Genomic DNA, 24,408 nt, shown 5'->3' on the forward strand with positions numbered 1-24,408 from the left:
ATTGCCCGAGTTGGGACCTAAGCTTACCTCCAGGGTCATGGGTGCATTCTGTTTGCGAACATTGTGGTTATGCTGGTCTGTGTTAAGCATGATGACAGAATAGGCCAGGGCAAAGCAGGCATCGCTATTGGCAAATGGGGAGCCATTACAATTCTGAAAAAGCAAAGACCCCGCTTGTGTCAATGCCCTTCTCTGGCCAGTTAACCTTTCACTACAACCCATTGGTCAGTGTTGGTACCACCCAGAAAGTGGTCAACCTTTTGCCAACTCCTTAAAAGAAACTGGTCCTTCCATGGAAAGTTCACTGATGTTACTCTCAGGCTTCTTAGGAGAGAGGAGCTGGGATTTTTAGTTGGGGGTCAGAGAAGTCGTCAAACTGATCTGGGCTTAACCCTTGTCATTCAGACTCACCCTCCAATGCTCTGTGAATGCTTCCAGCAACCTATGGATGACTGGTGCCTCCCCAGGCAAACGGAAGGCTTCCAGATAGAGGCGGAGAGCTTCATCAAGTCGCAGACCCTGAAAGCTGAAGGTGCTATAGGGAAAGGAAGCAGAATGAAGAGGCTGGGCATATGGAAACTGCACATATTGGGCTCTGTTAGCCACAGTTCTCCTAATTTTCTCTTAATAGAACAGAGGAGGCTACGGGATCTGACAAAGGACAGAATCTCCTGGTCATACCTAACAAAATTCCTAATTTTAGCATTTGTCACAAACAGACTTGCTGAGAAACCTGTGCCCCTGGAACCTGCTTCATATCTTTGTAATGCTTTCGATGCAGAATGGAGGGGCTTCCTGAACTATCTTATTAGAGTCACTTTTTGGCTCAACAAATATAATGGGAAGAGTATGTGACCTAGTCATCAGCAGGAACTAAGACTGCTTTGAGGGAGATGCCCTGTCCTCCAAGACTAAACACCCAACTAGTTTCTCATTTCTTTCTTTCTGTTTTTATGGAGTTAGGGATTGAACTCTAGGGCCCAGGGCATGCTAGGTGAGCATTCTACCATTGAGTTATACCCCCAGCCTTCACACATCTTATAGTTTCCTCACCTCACAAAACTCTCCAGCAGGTCAATGTTTTTGCGGTCACTCACAAATTCTCCAATCATTTTCTTGTCCAATCGAGGGTTCTCTCGGAGCCACTGGGCTACCTCTGTGTTATCTATTGGGATGGTGAGGAGGCCTTTCTCCTGAAGAAACTGGATGCCTTTCTTTGGTTTTTGGTTGAACTGCTCTGTGCCAGTGATTAGCAGCTAGAAGAGAAAGAGTACAAGTGTCAGAAGTTGTTCTGCCCCTAAATCAGACAAGGTCAGGCCAGATTCCACTACAGCCCACAGCTGGCTATCTAATGGGCTCCTAGGACATGGTTCTTGGTGACTCTACAACTAAGACTGAGTCAAATTGGCCCTGCTTTCTCCCTAACTTCTCCCCATCCTCCATCCTCTTGTTTCATTAAAAGCGGCTAAAGAGCTAGGGTTGGTGGTACATGCCTGTAATCTCGGTGACTTCGAAGGCTAAGGAAAGAGGATCACAAGGTTGAGGCCAGCCTCAAACTTAGTGAGGCTCAAAGCAATTTAGCAAGACCCTGTCTCAAAAATAAAAAGGGCTGAAGATGTGGCTTAGTGGTAAAGCACCCCTGGGTTAAACCCAGGTACCAAAAAAAAAAAAGTGGCTGAAGAGCTCCTTGCCACTCCTTTTCTGAGTGCTCAAGATGCATGGAACAGCCTCCTCCATTTTGGGAATCAGGAAAAAAGTAGAAGAAAGAGACCAGAGAATTCTTTAGTGTTTTTTGAGTTTTGTTTTGTTGCAGTACTGGGGGTCGAACTCAGGCACTTGACAGAGGTAGAGGCGGCACTGAGCAACATCCTCTGAACCCCCCTTTTAAAATTTTTTATTTGGGAGCAAGGTCTCACTAAGTTGCAGAGGTCTCGCTGAGTTCAACTTGCCTCAACCTACTGAATCACTGGGATTATAGGTGCGTGCCAAAGCATCTGGCTTCCGTTAGTTTTATATCCATCCCTGGCATCGGTTGACAGCCAGCATCTTGTTTATAGCTTGGCTTAGATTCCCCTTCTTTCTTTGGTTGCTTAGTTCTTTTTTTTTTTTTTTTTAACTTATTGTTGATGGACCTTTATTTTTTATTTATTTATATGTGGTGCTGAGAATCGAACCCAGTGCTTCACACATGCCAGGCAAGCGCTCTACCACTAAGCCACAACTCCAGCCCTGGTTGCTTAGTTCTTAAGGCCCTGGCTTTGAAGGTCAAGGTGGACTAACTGTCATGTTGACTGCTCCCTATGTTCCTGTAAGCAAGGGCACACACAAGACAAAGTCATTTAGGTTGGCAATAAGAGGAAGAAAGGGTTAAATAAAAGGTTTACTTTTTGTGTAAACAAAACCAAAAGTAAAAAGTTTTTTGAACTTTACTAAAGCACCAGAAGAAATGTCAATTCCTTTTTATTGCCAGTCACTACACCAGAGCTGGATGACTGATAGCCTTTGGTGAGCCACATGACAGCTGCTCCTAGAGCTCCTGTCATCACTACCAGTACCTTTGGGCTGGATTAGCATTTGGCTAGGCAAACAATAGCATCACTCAACTACATGGCTTAGGAGTAAGGGAAGGCATTTAGAGGAGACTAGGAGATTGCTTAAGTCCTCAAATGCCTAAAGACCAGTCTCAGGAAGCTGTACAATGAGCTATTAGAGTCTCTTTCATCCTCATCCTCTGGGACAGAAACCCTACAAAGGTTATCAAGACAGAGATAGGTAAGGCTGACTCTGGGGAATATATGCATGAACAGATATACCTTCTTTTTGTTTTTAATTTCAATTAGTTCCCGTGGATCTGGCAGCAAACAGGAAAATCGAGGTGGCTTCTGGGTAAACTTTTTGTCAGCTAAGAATTGGAGGAAGAGAGGAAAAAAACCCATAAGACCTTAATCAGAATAATAACTTTTGGAAGGTCTCTGATACATTCCCTAAGAAAAGGAGAACCTCAGAAATTTTTTTGTTTTCATTAGTCTCCTACCCCTAGAAATCCTACCTTTGGGGGCTCCAAATGTTTTCTCTCTCTTGAGCTGGAAGCCACAGCAAACCACAGTGAGTTTCCAAGGCTTGCTTTAATAATGCCCTAGGTCACTCTGCCCCACTCCCTTAATTCCTTACCACACCTTTCAGTTGGGTCATGGACACTCAGTACTCACTCCCAGAGTCACCAGTGTCTTCCAAATCACTGCATCCTTGCTTCCCATGTTCTGTCAACAGCTGTTGTAGGCCTGGGACCTCTGGAGCCATGTTTATTGCTTTCCCATCGATGGCTGCTCTCTCGGCTGTTAAGAGAAAAAAGATAATATGAAGACTTAAGGATGGGAAACCAAGGAGGGCTGCAGGAGAGATGGAATTCCAAGATACCATAATCTGCATGTTCCTCTACAGGGTGCGAGCATTGACAGGACAAATTCAAGACAAAGTAAGCAGTCATTGTTTCATGTTGGCCAAGAATTGGATTCTTCAATTTAACAAAGAGAATATCCAGTCATTTTCCCTGATGTTCAACCTCCTCAGTCTTAAGGAGGAGATGGAGAAGGTTAAGAGTGCAGATGGGTACTGGGGATGGGAAAGAGCAGGGCCTGGAGCTTTCAGGGATAGAAGTCTTATAAGTTTTAATTTCTGTCCTCTTCTCATGCCAAAAGGAAATAATAATTCTATAAAAACATCAAAGTGGGGAGGAGAAGAAAGGAAGAAGTTCATGAGTCTTGCTAACTTGTCTGCTTGGCCTGTGACTCAAATCAGCAAACTCTGCAAACACAGAAATGGGTGTACTCTAGGGAAAGTGATAAAAACAGCAGAAAGACTCATCAGTAGAGACAGGATAAGCACAAAACCCTGGGCTCATCAAAGAATGAAATGTAGTTCAATCCCTAATACCATAATAAAGAGAGAGAAATGTCTCTTACTACTGCTAGCTTCTTTGGTGCCATCTACTGCCTCTTGGCTGGGTCTGGCTGTTTCTTTCTTCTCCTGCTGGGTCAGGTTGTTGAGGACTTTGGCCTGGCAGTGGGCCTCAGTGCTGTCAATCACTGTCAATAGGGCATCAAGAGACAGGAGATGTGTTGTGTAGAGCTGACCAGATACAGGAAAGGCATTCTGGAAAGAAAATATAGATTCAATAGACTTGAGGTTAGAAAAATACTTTATACTTTAACACTTTTTTTTTTGGTACCAGGGATTGAACTCAGGAGTACTTGACCACTGAGCCACACCTCCAGCCCTATTTTGTATTTTATTTAGAGATAGGTTCTCACTGAGTTGCTTAGTACCTCACTTTTGCTGAGGCTGGCTTTGAACTTGTGATCTTTCTGCTTCAGCCTCCCGAGCCTCTGGGATTACATGTGTGCACCACCACACCCAAGTTAAAGTTCTACTTTAACTTATTATTTTCCCCCAAATCCCGAAACCTATGACTTCTTCATTGCTCTTAGAAAATGCCTTTATTCTTCCCATTTCCATCTCTGAAGTGCTCCCATCCTTATAGGTAGCATCTTCACTACCACCAGAATTTCCTTAATGAAACATTCAGTCTAGAGACCAGTAATCATGTTCAGCACCTTGGACAGCAGCTTAGTGAGGTCCTCAAAGAGATTGGAACAGTAGTAATCACAATCATAGTTGATATAGAGCTCAGTGACAAAACTGGGGATGCGCCAGAGCTGCACAGTGGCCTCCAGTGCCATTTCCTTCATCTCATAAGGCATCTTGGGGTTTTCCACAGTGATGATCTCCATGAGCTTTTTGATGTACATCTGGCAACAACCATTTGAGTGGGGAAAGGATTCAGGATAGGAAGAGAAAATTGGACAGGAACATCAGTAAAGAGCAAGCAGAAGCCCAGTCAGGAGGTATGTATTAAGAGACACCTAAAGGTATCCTACTCCCAAATACATCTCCCTCTGGTTTCCATGTTGGAGTATAAGGTCTGGTTCTCATCCTTATGCCTAATCCCAAAGAAGTTGTCTATTGCCATTTTTGTATTCTCTATGTGAGTCCGACCCTGGCCCTATTTAGAACTCCCCTTTCTAATTTAGGGGCCAGTGCTGGCTTGACTTGTACTGGAACTACTGAGCAGAAAAGCTGTTTCCATTCATGGTGAGGTTACCTTACCTGTCAGTCCTCATATTTGGGTTTTTCCATTTTATGTCAGCCAGTTTTCTCTGGGTTCCTTTGAACTATTCCACACAGAGGCCAGTCAATCAACCAAACTATGGAGGCTAAAAGCATCCTCTTACGTTTATATCCCATGCCTGCAGCTGGCCCCACTAATGATGTCATACATCTCCCTGCTTTATTGTTCTTCCAAGGTCAAGAAACTTACCTCCAATTGGAACTTAAGGTGCTCCCGCATGCTCTCAAATAGCAGGAAGCATACTCGTAGGGAAGCTGCGTACAAGTTCAGCCGTTCTACGCTGAGTAGCTGGAGATCAGAGGAGGGTAGGTCATGAGGTTTCTGAAGCTGACTATGGCTCAACCAAAAGAGAGGCAGGAAAGCAAACTAGGTAAAATTGCCACTGAGGTCCTGTACTCTGAAGGAACTCTGTATCTAGCTATTCCTGTATTTCCCTCAACTAGAGAATTTCTCTCAACTCTGTATCAAGCCATTCCTGTATTTCTCAGAATTCTTGGAGAATTACTGGAACCCTTTAACTATGACTACTGGCCAATTGGGAGAGAGGTGCTTTCCTGGGACGACCTACTCTCTACATAATCATTCAAACCTCCTTGTGCTCCCCTGGTCCTTGAGAGGTTCTGAAAAAATAACCAGGAGCCCAGTAATCTGGTCTTACCTGGAATAAGTGGCGACACATCTCATCCTTGATGAGGCTCAAGAGGGTCTGGCACTGTGCTACAGGGGCTGACTCAAGGGCCACTGTCAGCAAATGAAGTCCCATGTGGATCATAACTTCTGAGTTGTGGCGGTCGTGTGGATTGGTGAGGGAGATAAGGAAGCGAAAGAGCTCGCGGATGCAGGGAAGACCATAGGGAACCAGAGCTGTGCCTGGGAAGGTTAAGTAGAAGAGTTTCTACCAAGAAGCAGCTAGCCTATAGGTTCAATCTAGCCTGCTCTGCATTATACAAGGCAATATCAGGTAAGTGATTATCTTTAAGGATAAGGACACTCTCCATCCCCCAGCCCCAGGAAGTGAGAGGACTAGTCTCATTTAATGGAGGGAATCAGATCCTTGCTTTCTAGAAGGACTTCCCTCTCACTTTCTATCATCCACCAGTCTTCCTCTCCGTGTAACTTAGGGAAGAGGTCCATCCATGCCAACAGTTCTATGGCTTGATTCCATTTTCTGCCTAAAAAATGGCCAAGAACTAGGACCAGCAGTACCTTGATCCAAACTGCTCTAGATTCATGTGGCTTAGCAGGTAGGATGGGGGAGGTGGATGAGCAGAACCTGCCAGAGTACCCACCTTCTTTCTGAGAAGACTGTGTAAAGCGCACACCTCGGGGATTGACGTAATCCATGTCATGGACAGAGGCAGAGTCAGAATGGTCAGTAGGGGATGTGCAGTCCTCTAACACTTCAGGAATGGATTCCACTGATGCTGACTGGGCCTTTTCCACATGGGTCCCTTCCTGCTATGACCAGTTGCAAGCAGATACAGGAAGAGGAATGAAGCAAGAACTTACTCCCCTGAAGTACCTGTCCTTGAAGTGATCTCTGGTGGACTGCAGGGACAGGACCAGCTCAGTGTTTAATAATCAATACAAGATGGCTCAAGGCACGAGTATGATGAAAGACTTGGAAAACATCTCCTGAGGCACCACTGACCTACTATGACTAGAACCCTAGGAGCGTAAATGCTCTCATAGGCTTAGAATTTGGATAACTACCTTCCAGAAAAAGTCATGTTCAGGGGCTAGAGTTGTAGCTCCGTGGTAGAAAGTGCTTGCCTAGTATGTGTGAGGCACTGGGTTTGATCCTCAGTACCACATAAAAATAAATAAATAAATAAATAAATAAATAAATAAATAAAGTGTTGTCCATCTATAAGTTAAAAATATTTAAAAAAATCATGGGCTGGGGACATAGCTCAGTTGGTAGAGTGTTTGCCTTGCAAGCACAAGGCCCTGGGTTCAAACCCCAGCACTGAAAAAAAAAAAAATTATGGCCGGCTCCCTCCCTTTGGCCCAGGTACTACCTATATATATAACTTCATAAAACCTATCAGCTTTCCTTCATAGTAAGTCATGATGTAGGTCTTCTGGGCAGCATGACTATTTCTGGGAAATGGAAGAACCCCTCCCCTAACCTCCTCTTTAGCCAAGGTCTGCATACAGAATCCAAAGGATCAAGCCAATTCCTACAGTAGAAGAGGGGCCTTTAGAAATCAAAGCAATACCTGGGAGTCAGGCTGTTCAGGAACCCCTAGCTCATTGCTCCCAGGCTCTGCAGCTGTACTGTACCCTGGAGAGCCAGGTTGCTCCAGGTCAGTGAGGTCCTCTTTGGAGGTAGTCTGGGAGGAGAATTCCAGGCCACTGTCTGTAGAGGGACTGACCACTGCTGAGGCAGTTTCTGAACTTGCAGAGGAGATCGGTGTGGGCACCTCAATGAAGGGCATGCCACCTGCCAAGAAGAGTAAGTGAAGCTTGAATAAGAGAGACTGTGTGGCAATACATACCCTCCATGGTACTGGGGCCCTGCATGCTCATCTCTGAACGTGCTTGTACCCAGAGCAGTCAGAGTCCCTCTGAAAGCAACCTTAAGACAATGGGCAGCTGCTCAATGGTCACAGTCTGCTTTGACTTGGAGTTTCCCTTTTTGCTACTAGCAAAAAGTCCAAAGTCCCTCAACTGGTTTGTCTTCCATTTCAAAATCCCTAAGAGAGAAAGAAGTTTTTCTTCTACCTGTTCTAATCTAGAGGAAGTAGCCCAGAACACTCACCTGTGAGGTTTGAGGATAAGGTGGTTCCAGTGGGGGCAGGCAGCTCTGTACCTGGTGTGACTTTGGTCATATGACGGGGAGGCCGGGGGGATCTCTTCTGTTTCTTCCATTTGGATGAATCACTCATGCCTCCTGCTCTCATTTTCAGCTGGAAATATCACACTTCATTAGGAATCAAATTAAGAGTACTCAAACTAAGACTCTATCCCTAGAAATCTCTCTTCATTTAGTCCTTCAGGCCTCTAGAAAACAGCCTATAACCGTACACTTGTACTGGAGTTAAGAATCTAGATCATCAGTTTATCTTCCTATTCCTCTAACCTGGCTTTTACATTTGCCATTTCAGGGTGGTATGGCAGCCTGTGAGTGGAAGTGACATTTTGCTTCTGAGCTGGAAATTGATAGGGCTAGTTGTCACAATTATCACTTGCTTCCCTGGGTCCTGTGTATTACATTAACCAGGCTATCTGAATCCTGTAGATGATGCATGACTCTCTTGCAGGAAGGGTAAGGACAGGTACTCTTTTGCTACCCCCCTCAGATCTATAGGCTTATGGACTCCTCGGCTTTCTTCCTCAACTACTCTACAAAGCAGTTCTTACCTACTATGAGAGGATACTCTTTTCTGTCTAGACTTGTAGCTTTTTTATTGGTCTGTGGACTAGAACTAGACCATAAACACATCTTTTACTCTCTGGAATTTCTGCATCAAATTGGTCAAAGACTAATTTCCTTAGAGAAGGGAAAGGAGTGGCATTGCAGGTTATTTGTGGAGTTAAGAATATAGAGTCATATTATGCTGCTACCTTGTTCTCTGCTGCTCCCAATTTTGGTAGCAACGGGATCTCCTGTCCTTTTCACTGTTGGTCTTTCTATATGCAATTTTAAGAAATTTGTTCAATCCCTTCTGATATTTGGGAACAGGCTCCCTTCCTCAAGCTCCCCCAGACTCCTAGCTTAGAATCATATAGTTCTTCTTTCCCTACCAATACTCCTTTCAGTAAAGGAGAGACTCCCAAAAGCTGAGCCTTTCCCCCAGCTCTTAGTAACAGCAACAGCCTCACATTAGATTTACATTCGTGGTCACTCCATCTCCAAAATGCCTACAGTCATATTCCTAGAAATGAGCTTCAAGTGTTCTGAGCACTATAACTAACAGAAAACAGAAGAATGCTCTTTCCAGGAACCATTGGAACTCAGCTAGATCAAGTTCATGGTAAAAATGTTCTGAGAGAACAGTGAGCCAAGCAAGTAGAAAAACAATAAGCTCGAGATCAATGAGGGAAAATGAGGACCTCCTGGCTTTACTGGTAATTGTTACTAAGCGTGAAAAAGTTCTAACAATTATATCCACTTTTATGAAATAGTTCTTCTCTCCAGGAGGCTCCCCCATTTCTGTCCTATTTCCACTAAGAATGACTGTCAAGTCATTGATATTTTTTCCACACTAGGATCAGTTTTTGATTCCCTCTCTATTGTCTGCAAAGCTAGCTCCAACCTGGTCATTTTAGTAAGTGCTCTTGATCTTCTGACTGGAATAGGTGCCAAAAGGCTATCAGTTCTCATAAATACCTCAACTTTTTAAAAGTATAGCGATGTTTCCTGTCATAAGGTGCCGGTTAGGCAGTAGGTGTTCATGAAAGTCTACCCTACCTTATCTGTACAAAACTGTATTAAAGGGGCCGGGGTTGTGGTTCAATGGTAGAGAGATTGCCTAGCACATGTGAGGCCCTGGGTTTGATCCTCAGCACCACATAAAAATAAAATAAAGGCATTGTGTCCACCTACAACTAAAAATATATATATTTTTAAAAAGAAGGATTAAAAAGGACAGCAAAATCTTTATGAAAAAAGAGCAGGTCCTAGGTTAATAATCATGGCAACATGCTGGGTAGCCACTGAAGACAGCTACAACTTGAGACTATGCAAGCACACAAAGGAAACTTGAGACAATGCATTCAAAGAGGACACAGGCTTATGGACTACCTAGGTAGGGATGGACACACACACACACACAAACACACACAGTGATTTTTATCTTCATGACTGGGATGTCCCCATCCACACCTCTAGCATGCATATTTTTGTGGTAGATAACTCCTACCTACCTATTTCCCCTCTTCTTCCTAAGGCAATGGTATATTGATTGGGATAATCTTTATCCCTAAGCTCCCCTGTGTCTTGACTTTGAAAGGACAGAGGGCATCTTTACAGATCCCAAGGTATACCTAATGTTCTGGGCTATCCTGGCATCAGATTTTTTTTTTTTTTTTTTAATCTACAGATCTAAATTTCAGAATAATTCCTTTAATGGTAACTAAGAAATAAAAAGTACCCCACTAGATGAACTACCTTTTCCCTACAAACCCAGTCCAGGTATCCCAACTGACTTGGGGACTGGTGTTTAAGCTCTTTATGCCAGCTGTGAGACAGGGAGAGGGTAGAAGAGGAAAGGGTCTTGCTTGGAGGTCCCTATAGTTCCCCTATAAATGGTGTTTCTTCAGCTTCCCCACAAGATGAGAGCAGGACCCAGCCTCTATAGGCTCATTATATGATGCTCAAGGCTTCCTTCTGCCTCCAGGCAATCAGAGGCCCCAGCAGAATTCCCAATACTGCAAAGCTACAAACACATGCAACTCTTCCAAAGCCAAGCTGTGTTACCAGGGAAGGGTAAGTTGTGCTCTACACAACAGAAATGGGACCCAGGTGTTACATATAAAAATAAACATTTAAATAAATAAATAAAGGGGAAAGGAGAGGGAGAGGGAGAGAGACCTTGAGGTTCTTAAAGAGTAGTACCCTCTCTAACTGGTTCAGGGCTTTGGTCTGCTCCCCACTACTTAGCTCCAGTTTGTTGAGGAGACATGGAGAAATCTGTGAAAGACAGGCAAATGCACGATTTAAACAGAGTGAAATAAACTTAGACACACGCCAACAGGGCACAGGGCAGGTATAGGAATGGATGGCAGGGGACAGGGGAAGGTCAGGTGCATGCACTGATCAGCCAAGGGTTATCTCCACGGGTAGAACCTCTTAGGGCTGCGAGCAGAATCCTTGGCCAAAGAGGCCATCCTTCTGACCACTATTCTTTTAGTAGTTTGAGAATCCTTTGACCTGGAGTCTGCCTTTATTTATCTCTTCAACAGAGACTATAGCAGGCATGAGGCCTGTCTAATCCAGGGTAGGATTTGGGGCATAGCTTCTCTAGGACACCTACCTGCTGACAAGGCTGAGCCCTGAGGGGATGGCTGGACTTTTATCTTTGTCAACATACATTTTTAGCCAGTCTGAAGGATCTTACTCCGTTTCCAGAAAGGACTGGCTCATCAGTTTATGTGGTGGATCAAACAATGCCAGAAAGGAAAAGTTTGGGAAGGAGAAGTATCTGGGACAGAACAGATTTCTCAATAAAGGAGAGCTACATTCCAAGCAGAACTGTCTAGGCAAAAGCATTTCTTTGCTAAGCAAGGGCCATAGCACTGAAGTTGGGAGATTAAGGTTTGGACAAGGGAGAGCATATTAGCTTGCAGATCCTACCTTCTTCATATTGGTCCCCACATAGCTCTTGGGTTCTTCTTTAAACTGAGGTAACCTACAAGATAGAGAATCCCATAGACTATTATTGGGGGTAATGATAAATGACTTCCTCCATGCCAGCCACAGCCAAAAGTGCTCTAGACTAGAGCATCCCTGTCTCTTAGTAAAAGCTAGTTAGAGAAGCAGGCTAATTTCACTCTTTTTAGAGTTTCATCAGAGAGTCAAAGGAATTGGAGAACATATGACATGGATAAAGAAGGCAGTAACTAGGGTAAGGTGACTAAGTACCCCTGGAGTGTGAGACTCTTTTTATCTTTGGAAAGTATTGCTTAAAGCAAAGAGATGGGAAGAGGGCAAACTATCAAAATCCCAGGGGACTAGGCATAGAGCAGGAAGTAAAAAGCAGGTTGAAGTTTTGAAGCCAGTAAATTTGAGCCTAAGGAATAACAAACTCCTGGTATCAAGGTCCAGGGGCAGTCTAGTTTAGTCTAGATAATAAGGATTATTATCTATAGCCCTGAGAATGAAAAGAAATTCCAGAGGGAGGTTTTCAGCTCCTCTCAAAGCAAGTCTACTGAAAGGAGGTACAGGAAATAGGCAGTTAGGTCTAGTAGGAAAAGGCCTTAGACTGAGGTCTTAACTGGGGAAATCAACCATACTGGTTTGCCTAGGACTGAGGGATTTGCCAGGCTGTTGAACTTTCCTAAAATCAGGACAGTCCTGGGCAAATGGAGATGAGGGATAGCATATCAGCTCTCATGACTGGTGGTAGCCCTAGCCTTAGCCTTCTCCCACAGAAATCAGTAACCAGCTCCATACTCCCTTAAGTTTGACTTCTTTTCAGGGTTCCCTTTCCTAGCTGATACCAAAAGAGAAACAGACACAAGTTTAGGAAGCAGAACTAGGTCTATCAGCCTAGATTAAATAACTCTCTGCCTCCTCCTCCTGAGGCTAAGTCAGCTCCCTATTCTTTCTCCCTTGCTCACTAACCCTGGGCCCAGACAATGACCCCTATCCATAATCCCAGTGGCCTCGGATGTGGCTGTAGAGTTGGACAGGTCCCTGAAGTGGCTGTGTGGAAGCAGGCAGACTCAAGAGGCCTGGGCAGCAGGGCTGAAGCAAACAGCAGCAGGTTTACCTTGTGAAGAGCAGCTGCACCATGTCTACAAGAGTGTGCTCTGCGGATTTTCTCAATAACTCTGCACAGGCAAAAACAAATAACACAGGTGTCATTACTTGCTGTGCTATTATCAGGAGGCTTCTCAGAGCAGACTCCCCTCCAAACCTTGTTTACCAAGGATTATGCCAAACTTATTAAAACCAGCTCCAGCGCAGCCTAGTGGGCACAACTTCACTGGTACACTAGGTGGCACTACTGAGTTAGGAAAAAAAGGAGGGGGGTTACCATAGAAGTGTTCTCTGGTGTTGGCAGGCTGGTGTCAATCCCAGAATCCCCAAGGAGGGAGATTTGGTGCTGGGGCTGAGTCAGTCTGGGATCCATCCCTACTCCTATCTTGGCATAATGGGTTGAGGTCTCTATTTCAGCTTTCACAACTGTCAACTAGAGATTTCTAGATCTCTATGGTTCCATGGGGTAGATGATAGAAAAGTCCTGAGTTCTCTCTCTCTTTGGGGTTCAGAGACAGTATCCTATATGTACACCCAATAACTTGCCCCAGAAATGGTGAAGAGCCAGTATTAAAGTACCTACCACTGAGTCTCATTTCAAAGCAGATCCGGAAGCAAGACTGCATAATCTCACACACAGATTCATTGGTTAGGTGGGCACCCACTGGGGTTAGCAAGAGAGTCCGTAGAACCTGCCAAGAAGAGGAGATGCAGATGAAAAGAGGTTTACCTGTGGGAAGAAAAGCTGCCTAGTGACCATCCATTCTCCTAGTGAAATACTGAAGGGCAAGTTTTTATTATTTTAAAAACTGTTATTATTTTGCAGCATCTGGGGACTCATGCATACTAGGTAGTGCTCTACCACTGAGCTAAATTCCTAGTCCAGGAGTGAGTTTAAAAAAGATTAGCAAGAGTGCTGACCTCACTTCAGCCTGATAAGAAAGTATCCCAGAAGCTTGGCTTGGGAACTGTTTCTTCCCTCTGCACTATCCTAACATAATTGAGAGTAATTCCAACTCTAGACCACAAGCCAAACAGATGGATGGCACAAATACAGTCTGCCAGAGGTACAAGAGTATTAAGGACTTCCAGTATTTGATATTAATTCATTTAAAGCTTTTAACTATTTTCCTTCGAAAGAGCTTTTACTTTGGGTATCTGAGCTGCTTGTTTGGAAATAAAGTTGGTCCCTAAGCTCCAGGAGAGTCAAAACATTGCTCCATGCTACTGGCTGCCTTAGGTAAAAAGAGCTGGTGGCACCAGCCCCTGGTCATTACCCTAATTGTTTTCCCCCTCCCACTTACCTGAAGGATTTTCATCAGGACAACTTCATCACTGGCAGGATCTGTGCCCACAAAACGGGCATGGGTGACAGCATCTGCCATGTTTTCCATGCCCTCTGCTGTTCCCTCATGTGTAGGATCTGCTCCAGAGGAGTTAAAAAAAAAAAAAAAAAGAAAGAAAATGAAAAAAAAGGACAGAGTAAATGTTATGGAGAAGAGAGAAAAGGAAGATAACCTATCTATGCATTGCTTTAAGAGACTGATTTTCTCCTCTCTGGTTCCCAAACCTGTGGTTCCTTGAGTTAGTTACCTGAGAATTTTTGCCTCAAATTGGCTTTAGCAAGTTCCTCAGCAGAACTACATTAGGTAAAACAGTACTTCTTAAACTTAGGTATGTGTGAGAATTACCTTGCAGTACTTATTAAACATGCAAATTACTGACCCACTTGGACAGTTTTTGATTTTGTAGGTCTAGAGTGGGGCCTAAGAATCTACATGTCAAGCAAGATCCCAGGAAAAGTTAATACTGCTGGTCAGGGGACTATATGTTGGGAATCATTGGCATTAACCTACTCAATTCATAGAGGTAGGAAATAATGAGTTTTGGGTCCAGAGAAAGCACCAATTATGGCCAGAGCTTTGAATGTCAAAATTATAGCCTTTCTCTTTTCATCTTTAATATAGCTTCTCTCTCTCTGGTGCTTTTTGGAGTTGTGTGTTCAGGCACAACTGAGGTGGAGGAGAAGGGGGAGGAAATGAATGGTCGGTCACTGACACCAAATATTCGTATCTGGGTACTGGGTGCCATATGACAGTAGATCAGAGGTCTTTCAATTTTTTTCTTTCCTTGTTTGTTTGTTTTATCCCCCCTCCCGCCGCCCCTCCCCACTACTGGGGATTAAACCTAGTGGTAATCTACCAATGGGGGCGCTACATCTATATCCACTTTTTATCTTATATTTGGAGACAGGGTCTTGTTAAGTTGTCCAGGCTGGCCTGGAACTTGTAATCCTCCTGCCTCAGTCTCCTAAGTACCTGAGATTATAGACATGTACCACTGTGCCCAGCTCTTGTTTCATTCTTATTTAAAACAATATGACACTGAGCAAGAATCTTACTGGCAGCTTAACCAGTCAGGTATTAGGAAAGAACAAACTAAACGGGACTGGAGGCTGACCAGTTGAGGAGTAGGAGGAATTTCAGCTATAAATAAGAAGAGGGGAGAAGCTGGAGGTCAGACAACCAGCACCAGGCTGGAAGTGAACACAAATGCTGCCAAGGGGGGAACTCTGCTCTTACTCCTATGTTAAATAGACACAAGAAGTAGGCCAAGAAGTTGCCTCCATTTAGACCTATGGGGTTCCTACAGAACTGCTTGGATTGCTGGCTTCAGCCCCAGATCTGTTCTGAAGAATCCTTTCCACTAATGTTCTGTCCTGAAAGGGGAGCATAAGTAGGGGAGAGGGGCAGGCACATCATAAAGCTCTATAAGTGACAGAGAAAGATGCTCCCAAGGTGGCATGGTGTAATGCAGGAAGCACTTCCTAGTCTGAAGTGGAAGGAGTTGGAAGACATTCTTGCCATTTTCCCTTTCTTGGTACCTGAAGTTAATGGAGTTCCTGAAGAGAATGGAGATGCTGAGAAACCCAAGTATTTCTCTTGCAAGGATGAACTAGAAGATTATCAGTAGTTTAGAAGTAACTTGTGTTTTTTTTTTTTTTTTTTTTCTTTTCTTTTTCTTCTTCATGCAGTCTCTGACACTGTATCAAAGACTGTTTTACTTATAGCATACCTCCATTGAGCACAGGAGTGGCTACCTGGTTATGCAGAAGGAAGCGTTTCATGATACATAGTACAACAGGGTAACCCAGCTCCTGCTGCTATCACCCTATTTTCTCTCATTTTTCCCAATCAGCAGAGAAAATTTTATACTCTCAGGCCCTTGTCCAAGCCTTCTCTCATAGTCCTTCTTCAGGCCTCCAGTGCCCACACAGGAAAGCCAGGTCCTTCTCAGTGTTGAGTGGCATGTCAGGGCTCAGTGAATGGCAGTCTTGCTTTCATCTCATAAGGCTTCTGGGGGTTCATTTTTTCTGTTCTTTCAGTATTCTCTTGTTAAGGTGGCTTATGCTTTACTGATCTCTTTGTATTCTTATCTTTGAGCTTGAACAAAGCAGCGAAGTTTATTTTCTAAAAAGGCAAGTAAAAGTGCTTTTGCAAGCTGGGCAGAGTGGCACAAATCTTGGTCTAGCTGCTATGTGTGGCCAAATCAAAAGCCAGTACTTGGAGTAGCACCTAAAAAGAATTCCAGAAGCCTTGAACCACAGGATTCAGAGGTGTGGGGGGTTTCTTCTAGGAGGGAAGCCTCAAAAAATAATTGTTTGGCTTGATACCATTTAACAGAGCTTGTCCTCCCCTAGACCTTATCCTCAGAATGTCCTTTTCTGGCTGCTCTGGGGCCAGCTTCAGGGAAATTCGCCAACCTCATCTGGCTTTCATACACTCCTTCCTGCTCCTATTCTCATACCACTGCAATCACCACCTCCAGCATTCTCCTTTCCCACCACAGGAAACTCCAATGACCAGCTGGCCTAAGTTCTCCAATGACTAGCCTGTCTGCCAAGTCCAGGAAGGGGAGAGAGCAACACCAAGAGATCAGAGGGAAAGGCATTGAAGGGCAGCCGCTGGACGCTGTGAAGAGACATGACCTGCAGGTGGTGCTCAGGGCAAGGCTGGAAAGTGGCTGTGCCTAATTTTGTTTAGGAAGTATGAACCTGGGACTAGGGTGCCCTGAAAGGCTGATGTACCTATTCAGAACCTGGCTGGTACCCAAGACTCCTGCTTAGGATCCTGAATGCTTTAGCTAAGCAAATTCAACTTTCTAGAAAAGATAAAGGGCTTTCTTGCCCTGAACTGAAGGTCATTTGCTTTTCTACCTAGCTATAGCCTGAACCTCATATTTTCTTTGTCTCCCTTCTTAGAAACAAGGACAGCTGCCTTTTTTTTTTTTTTTTTTTTTTTTTTTTAATTTTCTCATCCTTGCACATGGTTTGGTAATACAGGAAAAGATATTTAGGATTTTGAGTGACAAGACCAACTAAAAAAAGAATTTAAAAAAAAAAAAAAAAGGCACCATAAACAAATTCAGAGAGCAACTACAGACTGGATGAAATGATTGGCCTAGACTGGGAGCAAAGACTTGTAATACTGTGATAGATAATGGGTTAATATCCCTACTATACAAACAGCTTCAACATATTGATAAGAAAAACCAAAACAACTCAATGAAATAAGAGGCAAAGGAGAGGAAACTAACATTCAACCTCAAGGAAACGAATATGACAAAATACCAGTTTTTTGTTTTTGTTTTTTAAAACCCACCAAAGTGGCACACAAAAAGAAAACTGACAAGGTTCAGTGCTGATAACAGAGTAGAGAAATGGAAACTCTCAAATATTGATTGGGGGAAGTATAAAGGCTGCAACCTGTAGGAAAAGCAACCTGGTAGTACCTATATAAATATAATATGAACATAGCCTTTAAACCAGAAATTCTAAGTTCAGAAATATTTTGTACAAAAGTAAAATTAGTAAATAAGGACACATAAACAAGGATGTTTATTTCAGTATTATTTATAATGGCTCCAAAAAGGAAATAATCTAAATATTAATAACAGAATGAGTCAATGAATTGTTGTAGTATGGGACTTATATAGCTACTAAAAAGAAAATAACTGTATCAGAGGCTAAGGGGGAGGAAGAAATGGGGAATTATTGCTTAATCATTAGAGTTTGTATTTGGGGTGATGAAAAGTTTGGGAAATAGGTGGTGAAAATGTTTGTACAACACTGTGGATATAATTAATGCCATTGAATTATATACTTAAAATGATTAAAAAAGACAAATTTTATGTATAATTTACTACAATAGAAAAGGATAAATCAGGGGCTGGGGTTGTGGCTCAGTAAGTGGTAATGTGCTCACCTAGCATGTGTGAGGCACTGGGTTTGATCCTGAGCACCACATAAAAATAAATAAGTAAAATAAAGGCACTGTATCATTCTACAACTAAAAAATATTTAAAAAAAAGAAATCAGATGGATAATTTTATCATGTACATTTAAGTTAACAACAAAGAAAATATATAGCACATAATCCTTTTTCTTTTTAAAAAGGGGCAGTGCTTCATATTTATATACATGCAGAAGTAGGTATAGAAGGTACACAAAGATTCAAACCAAGTGGGTGTGGTGATGCATGCCTGTAATCCTAGTGACTTGGGAGGCTCAGGCAGGAGGACTGTAGTTCCAGGCCAGCTTCAGTAACTTAGTGAGGCCCTAAGCAACATCGTGAAACCTTGTTTCAAAAAAATGGGCTGGGGATATGGCTCAGTAGTTAAGCATCCTGGCAAAACCCCAGTACAGGGTGGGGGGGGGGGGGGAAGAAAGATTAAAGCCATTATTCACCTATTTACTTACAGAAAGATTCAGACACTGTTTACCTAAGGAAAGGGTTGGAGCATTGAGAAAAAAGAGAGACAATTAACTTTTTTTTCAGACACCTCTTTATTATCTGTCTTCTTAAAATAAGAATGCATTATATTTGAAAATAGAACTTTAGGGTTGGGTATGGTTCAGTGGTAAAGTGCTTGCCTAGGATGTGTGAGGCCCTGGGTTCAATCCTTAGCAACACACACACACACACACACAAATAAATAAATTATCCTATTTCTTTTCTATAAGGAAAGAGATGGCTGGGAAACATTTCCCAATATCACTCGCTCATTGACTAAGGCCTCAGTAACCCAAGAGAGGCAAGAAATGAAGTGCTGCAGTCATCCAACAAAGTATAAGCTCTTACCTATAAGTGCATAGGACAGGAACTTGTTGACAGAAGTAAGAGCCAGTCCAGTGATAGGGCCAGTGGTATCTTCTGAACGAATCACTTCCAGAAATGGACGAAGGAATACATTGGGCTCAATTTCTGAGAGTTCTATGAAGAAAAAACAAAGAGAGAAAGATAGAAAGAAACAAATGAACATCTTACAAAGAAAAAAAAAAAAAGGCTAAACCCTAGGAAAAAAGCAAATCCCTGGAAAAAGGCCCTTCTTGCCTGTGCCATGAGGCTAGAGGTCTTCATTGCTGGGGTCAATGCACCTCCCCTGAATTACCTTAAATCAAGTCCCAGATACCATACCATTTTATCTGTAAAATTTTTGGTTTGTAGGGAGCAGTGGTGCACACTGTAATCCTAGCAACTCAGGAGGCTGAGGTAAGAGTATTGCCAGTTTGAGGCCAACCTCAGCAACCCTGTCTCAAAATAAAAAATAAAAAGGACCATGGATGTAGCTGAGTGGTAAAGTGTCCCTGGTTTCAATCCCTAGGACATAGCTCTAAAGGATTAATAATTTTTGAAAGCACAAATATTTTTAGAAATTAACAGTAAAATTGTTAAAGTGGTAAATTTTGTTATGTATATTTTATAATAATTTTTAAAAAATTAACAATAGTTCTTTAATTTCATCAAATATTGCAAGTCAATTTTCCATGTCCATTTCACACCCCGCCCCCCCCACCACAGTGATATATAGGTAAACTTTATCTGACGTATAGACAACATAGCCAAAGAAATCCCAGGGTGAGCTCCAGTCTTTATGTCCTTTACTGTTATGGTCAAGGTTACATCACTTAAAGAGTATAGCACAACCCAGAAAAGTGAGGGAAAACCTTGTTTATCTTTGTTGAAAAATAAGCCTAAAATGAACAAAAGGCTGAGCACTCCCTTTGTCATGGAGGCATTCTGCAATCTTGGAAAGTCCTTACTACTCTGTTTTCTTCCTGCCTGGAGTAAGCAGAGAGCTACCTTCCCTGAGATGAAGGGGCATCATAGTCTTTATTTTACAATAAGAAAAATAAGGCTCAGATAAGATACATGACTGGCTTCAAATGACACAACTATTAAACTGAGATGGGGCTTGAACCCAGTTTATAAGGCTTTAAAACTTATAAAATCACTACATCTATCCTATTTAACTGCCATCACAATCCTGAATTTAGAATATCTCATGCTAGGTCAAAGGAACCATATTACACTGGACTTGCTCTCTACTCTGTCTAGGGTTTAATTTGTTTTTCTAAACTCACTATGCTTTCACCTTTAAGAGCCAGTTCCCTAAAAGGCTTCCTTCCTAAAGAGGCCTAAAAACATTTAGAGAAGTAACTCGGGCTATCCTACCTTTTCAGACAAAAGGAAGCTGGGTTTCCTAAGCACCTTCATTTTCATGCAAATGTAGGTAGGTTCCCACTCAATTCCTACCACCATCCCTCTCTGGGTAAACATTCCCTGGGCCTCGGCTGCTCTTCAGATTAATGCTTTAATTAATTGGCAGATTGGGTAGCATTTCCCAAGCTTATCTGTACAGTGAGTGATCACGTCAGCTGTATAAAACCTGCTTCTCATCTACTACTATGTCCACCTAGAGATGTACACTTTGTAGGGGGAAAAAAAAAAGAGAGAAAAACCTGTGTGTGGGATGCTGTGGTGTGGTAGTGGAGGACTGAGATGTAAGGAATATATTTTGGGAAACCGATCTAAAATCACATTTAAAAATTAAAGTCATCTAGTCTTGCTTTAGGAACACAAATGCCTTATGTACGATTTGATCTGTCATTTAAAAAATGGTCATGGTTGGTTTATTTGAGTTACAAAGTCCAGAAAAAAAGTCTTTGAGAGTGGGGAAAGGGAACAGATTTTCTATTTTCATTCAGTTGCTATAACTATATACTTGTTTCCTGGCTTCATGTGAAAGAGTAGGACAGGTTTTCAGCTGGGGTCCACACTTTTTAAAAATTTTTTTAAGTTGTAGATGGACACAACATCTTTATTTTTATGTGGTGCTAAGGATCGAACTCAGTGCCTCACAGGTGCAAGGCAAGCCCTCTACCACTGGGCTACAGCCCCAATCATGGGGTCCACACTTTTAGGGTTATAACATTTTGCCTCTTTTTATTGTTTGTTAATTTGGTAAGACTCACTCTCTTTATGAGTGATTCATAAAGTTCAATGAATTTACATATTTAGTTTTGTGTAACTACCACCAAAAACAGGAATATATAATAATTTCATCACCCCAGAAAACTCCCTCTGCCCTCTCTTTGTAGTCACACCTTCCTTACCCGCCAGCCTCTGACAACTGCTGCTCTATTCTCTTTCACCATAGGTTTATCAAGAAGTTCAGGAGCTGGGGATGTAGCTCAGTTAGTAGAGTACTTGCATTCCAAGCATAAGGCTCTGGGTTCAATCCCCAGCATGAATGAATGAATGAATAAATAAGCTCATAAGGAAAGTACCACACAGCATGTAAACTTTTGAAATTAACTTCTTTCACTGAACAGGATGCCTTTGAGATATGTCCAAGCTGCTACATATATCAGTAGTTTGTTTTTTACTGCAGAGTAGTATTCCATTATATGTTCGAAGCACCATTACTTCATTCATTCACTGGCTGGAAAGGCATTTGGGTTCTCCAGTTTGGGGCAATATGAGTGGAGCCCAAATAATCAAATAAACATTTGCTTTAGGTTTTTATGTGAACACAGGTTTTCATATTTCTAGTGGAAGTACCCAGGAGTGGAATTTTGGGGTCAAAGATAAGTGTGTGTTTAGTTTTACAGTCAAATTATTTTTAGAAGTCACCATAAGAGTCTTGCATTCCTACCAGAAATGAGAATTTTAGCTTCCCTTCATCCCCCCTGTAAGGGATCCCCCAGAAACCACGTGGGACATGAGAAATCACATAAAGGGAGTTTATTAAGCAAACAGAGTGTCTCCCTACAGGGTAAGAGAGAAAATGAGAGGAAAAGAGAAAGGAAAGAGAAAGGGTGCGTGCTACAGAGAGTATGAAAGCCAGGAGGATAGAGAAAGTGAGGAGGAGAGACAGAAGAATGAGAAAAGATGGTGGGGAAGCTATAGTAAACAGTTGAATTCCGCAGGGCTAAAAAGGGACCAATATTGGAGAAGGATACTTGCAAGCTGACTGATGAACCAATAGCTAGCCAGGATGTTCACAGACTGACAAGTGGTTGGGAGGCCGGAAAATGGCTGCAACAGAAAGGACGGGGAGAGCAGTTTTGTACATTATACCCTCAGTTCTTGGGATTTTCAGTATTTTTATACAAGACATTCAAGTAGTTAGATAGTAGTATCGCCACCTGGCTTAAATTGGCATTTCCCTAACGGCTAATGATGTTGAACATCTTTCGATGTGTTTATCTGCCATCCACATATCTTTTTGGGTGATGTGTCTGTTCAAGTCATTTGCCCACTTTTACACTGAATGGTTATTTTCTTACTGTTAAGTTTAGAGATTTCTGCATTCAAATAATTTACTGGTGAAACAATTACTTACATACATTTCCCCCCAGTCTGAATCTTATCTTTTTGTTCTCTTAATAGTATCTTCCACAGAGCAGACATTTTATCTTTAGAAAAACTCCAATTTATCAATATTTATTTGATGTATTTTGGTGTAATGTCTAAATTCCCTCTGTCTAACTCCAGGTCAATGTGTTTTCTTCTAGAAGTATTATAGTTTTACATTTTCCATTTAGATCTGTGATCAATTTTTAGTTAATTTTTGGGTAAGTGTGAGGTTAAGGTTCATTTGTTTGCATGTGGACATTCAATTATTCCAATACCATGTTAAAATCATTTTTTTCTTTCTTTTTTTACAGTACTGAGGATTGAACCAGGGTCTGGTATATGTTAGCAAGTGTTCTACCATGAGTTACATCCCCAACCCATTTTATTTTTCATTTTGAGAAAGGATCCCTTTAAGTTTCCAGGTTGGCCTTGAACTTGAGATTTTCTTGCCTCAACTTCCCGAGTAGCTTGGATGCAGACATGCACCACTGTGCACTTCCACACCTGCCTGCTTTTTTAGATACCAAATTCTCCTTAGAACTGTACCTTTTAAAGGAGTTATGGAGGATTCTTTCTTGGTCTCTCTTCTTTCTAGGAACCACTCCTTATTGTTTAAATGCTATATAATGGAACATCCATTTTGAAAGTTGATTGAGCATAAAGTATTTTTTATAAAGTCGCCATCCATCACAAGGAGGCATGTGGCTATAAAAAACATTAACTCTGCACTCTAGGCTGGAATGCAACTTTAGCAGAATAATGCAGCTTTTATATTAAGTTGGGATAAAATAACAGTCAAAAAGATAGACAGATATTGTTAAGAGAACAGGTGTTGGCTGGGCCCAGTTTCTAGTCTTTGTTTGGTGGCGCTGTCTCTCAATTCTTTTAGGATTGTTCATCCAAATTCAGCAGTCTTGAGAGTTTCTCTGGGCATCTTTCAGAGTAAAGTAAGGTGTGACTTTTCAGAGTAATGATGCTCCCATGAACTTTGTTTACTTTCTACCACACAGACATGTATTTAGAGGCAGCAATGGCAAGCGATTTTAGTACTTGTATTAGCCTCATCTGTTAAGATTTTTGATGCCTTTGTTTTTCCTATCAATAAAATGGGAAATGGCCTGGGGATGTGGCTCAGTGGTAGAGTGCTTGGCTCACATGCATGAAGCCCTGGGTTTAATCCCCAGTCCCATAAAAATAAATAAAATGGGAAATGTCCCTTATGGTCAAGTTCTTGACCCCTTTGGCTTGAGGTAGCTAAAGGAGAATAAGACTCCTCAGTCTTGCTGTCACTAAGAATTTATGATATGCTGCTAAAGTGACCATTACTGGAGACAGGTTGTGTTGTGTATGTTTAAGTTGCTTAGCAGTGTTATAACAGAAACTGTTTGGGGATCCTCTGAGTCTTCTTCAGTAGCTTTGGTTATTAGCTTTTAGGGCTTTATTATCTATAGATTTGCTAATGTCAATTTGCAGTTTTATTTTTTATTTCCTTTTTCTTTCATAGCTCCTAGAGAAGACCTGACATGACAGTAATTAATAATAAACTTACAATTGTCTTCTTGCTGCCACTGAACAACTATATTACTTAATTTTTGCTGAGCTGACAACAAAAGTTTTTATGAGACTGAGAAGAATTTGGATTGAAAAAGCTGCTTCAAGTGTAATGGGTGCATAAAGCTGGGTTGAATTGCTCTGTTGTAAAGTAGAGCAATGGAAGTTTTTAATTTCTCCTGGGCTTTCAAATTGCCTGCTTAAGTTTGGACTTGGTAGTGTACAGTGCATGCAGAAAACAGCACAGCAGACTGAAGGGCTACAGCAGCTCTGGTTTGCCTGTATGTTACAACCTAATTGCTTTCCTTTCAATATGTGCCAATTTCCTCTAGAAGGAAGAGAACTACTGTTTAGAGTTGATACGCATCAAACTTGTGCTCTCGATAAGACAGATGGATCAGTTGTCCTTAGGCCTCTGAGTATGTTTGAGGCCAGTCCCTGTGGGCCTCATTTAGCCTCGTGCTGGCCTTGTTAAAGGGAGCCTCACTCTCTCTTCTTGGATTAGGAATGAACCTAGACAAACCTAACAATTTATGTGG

General features: G+C 42.2%; 1 protein-coding gene across 1 annotated transcript in view; it reads right to left on the reverse strand.

Annotated features, from left to right (window-relative positions):
• The window catches only part of GBF1 (golgi brefeldin A resistant guanine nucleotide exchange factor 1), a 121,756-nt gene that overhangs the window by 12,715 nt on the left and 84,633 nt on the right, over positions 1-24,408 (reverse strand). The window contains 18 exon segments of the mRNA XM_079137930.1: positions 28-153; positions 412-535; positions 1,054-1,256; positions 2,814-2,902; positions 3,210-3,335; positions 3,963-4,152; positions 4,614-4,808; positions 5,378-5,476; positions 5,847-6,058; positions 6,478-6,643; positions 7,411-7,634; positions 7,953-8,100; positions 10,728-10,826; positions 11,490-11,544; positions 12,628-12,688; positions 13,201-13,309; positions 13,922-14,040; positions 18,758-18,889. Of these exon segments, the coding sequence (XP_078994056.1) occupies positions 28-153; positions 412-535; positions 1,054-1,256; positions 2,814-2,902; positions 3,210-3,335; positions 3,963-4,152; positions 4,614-4,808; positions 5,378-5,476; positions 5,847-6,058; positions 6,478-6,643; positions 7,411-7,634; positions 7,953-8,100; positions 10,728-10,826; positions 11,490-11,544; positions 12,628-12,688; positions 13,201-13,309; positions 13,922-14,040; positions 18,758-18,889 (2,477 nt within the window).

The sequence above is a fragment of the Sciurus vulgaris genome, assembly GCF_902686455.1.
Source record: "Sciurus vulgaris genome assembly, chromosome: 4".
Classification (NCBI taxonomy): Eukaryota; Metazoa; Chordata; class Mammalia; order Rodentia; family Sciuridae; genus Sciurus; species Sciurus vulgaris.